This window comes from Eucyclogobius newberryi, unplaced genomic scaffold, assembly GCF_026437365.1.
Source record: "Eucyclogobius newberryi isolate DKJ021-1_F unplaced genomic scaffold, fEucNew1.0.hap1 SCAF_101, whole genome shotgun sequence".
Taxonomy (NCBI): Eukaryota; Metazoa; Chordata; class Actinopteri; order Gobiiformes; family Gobiidae; genus Eucyclogobius; species Eucyclogobius newberryi.
In genome coordinates, this window is record NW_027315726.1 from 117,501 (window position 1) to 119,091 (window position 1,591).

The following is a 1,591-nucleotide window of genomic DNA, read 5'->3' on the forward strand; positions in this document are numbered from 1 at the left end:
CTGTAAATGTGCAAAGTAAGATTTAACTGATGTTTACAATTCATTCATGAAGTATCAAATCAAGCAAGACTGAGTCAAATATGTCCAAATCGTCCTTTATTTGTTTTTAGCCATGATTTAGAAGAAAGTTAAAGGTTTGTTCATGATATTTAAATCAAAGCGTCTGTTTTGAACCGTAAATTATCCCTTTGGTAAAAAATCTATTTATGGAAAATAAAAATAAAACTTAAAACAAGAACAAAACAGCCTTCTTTTGGAACATCTCGTGCTCTTAATAGTCAATTTAACCTTTCTAAATGCTAAACGTTGCACTGTGGAAGGTGCTTTTTCAGATGTCATCCTCTTGAGCTCCATCTCACACTTTGTAATCCTTCAAACGAGCCGCAATCGGGTCACGACCGCTGAAAATGCCGTGCGTTTATTGCCCCTCCAGGCTGCGACTCTGCTCGTGTCTCACCCCGAACGCTCCCACGTTTCACCCCCAAACGCTCCCACGTTTCACCCCCAAACGCTCCCACGTTTCACCCCCAAACGCTCCCACGTTTCACCCCCAAACGCTCCCACGTTTCACCCCCAAACGCTCCCACGTTTCACCCCCAAACGCTCCCACGTTTCACCCCCAAACGCTCCCACGTTTCACCCCCAAACGCTGAAACGCTCCCACGTTTCACCTCCAAACGCTCCCACGTTTCACCCCCAAACACTCGTGTCTCCGCTGGACTTTACCTCCTGCTCCTGCCTCTTGAGCGGCCGCCGTCCAGAGCAGTCCGAGCAGGAGCCCGGACGTCCACAGATGCACAGAAATCCCCATCGCGTCCGCGCTCTATGGCATGAGCGTCCGAAAAGGGCAGGAAAAAAGGCCAAAAAACGGTGGTGCAAAAAGTCTAAAAGTGCATGAGTGTGTGATGTGTGGGACAGACTGGAGCTCAATGGAAAAGAAGAGAAGAGAGAGCAAGGAGAGAGAGAGGGGGGGAGAGAGAGAGCGAGGAGAGAGAGAGGGGGGGGAGAGGGGGAGAAGGAGGGCGAGAGGGAGAGGCTCGCTCATCCTCCCCCTTTTGTCATGAGCAGATTGTAACCAGACCACTCCCTCTGTGCAGTTTGCAGAGGCCAAAGGAGTCTGGTGTTTGAGGAGCGCTAAACCAGCTCTAAACCAGCTCTAAACCAGCTCTAAACAAGGACTAAGCTGGTTCAGGACTACTATAGGTCCAAAACAGGATTAAGACAAGCCTAAACTGGGTTAAGATTACAAAACCAACTCTAAACCAGATCTAAACAAAGTCCAAACCAGGTCTTAATGGGCTACAAACCAGGACTAAACTTGGTCTTGACCAGAACTAAATCCAGTCTGGCTTAAACCAGGACTAATAAACGGCCCTAAACAGCGAGTGTGACTGAGTTTTGTTGTAGGTAAAAGTGAAATCTTTCATCTTCAGAATGAATCCTCCACTGAATCAGGTCCGACTCATTTTCTCCAGAAGCTTCTGGAAAGTGTCAAATGCACATTTTTATCGACTGAGCTTTTCCTCATTTTCATGTCGCCTTTTTAGCTCACGTTTCAGAATCCTTCCCTTACTTATAAACCAGGTCTAAA

At 47.0% G+C, this 1,591-nt stretch overlaps 1 protein-coding gene across 1 annotated transcript in view; it reads right to left on the reverse strand.

Annotated features, from left to right (window-relative positions):
* The window catches only part of LOC140382582 (uncharacterized), a 77,755-nt gene extending 76,830 nt beyond the window's left edge, over positions 1-925 (reverse strand). Inside the window, exon 1 of the mRNA XM_072465923.1 lies at positions 727-925. Within this exon, the coding sequence (XP_072322024.1) occupies positions 727-811 (85 nt within the window). The 5' untranslated portion in view covers positions 812-925. The remainder of the gene's footprint in view (positions 1-726) is intronic.
* Positions 926-1,591: the final 666 nt, after the last annotated feature.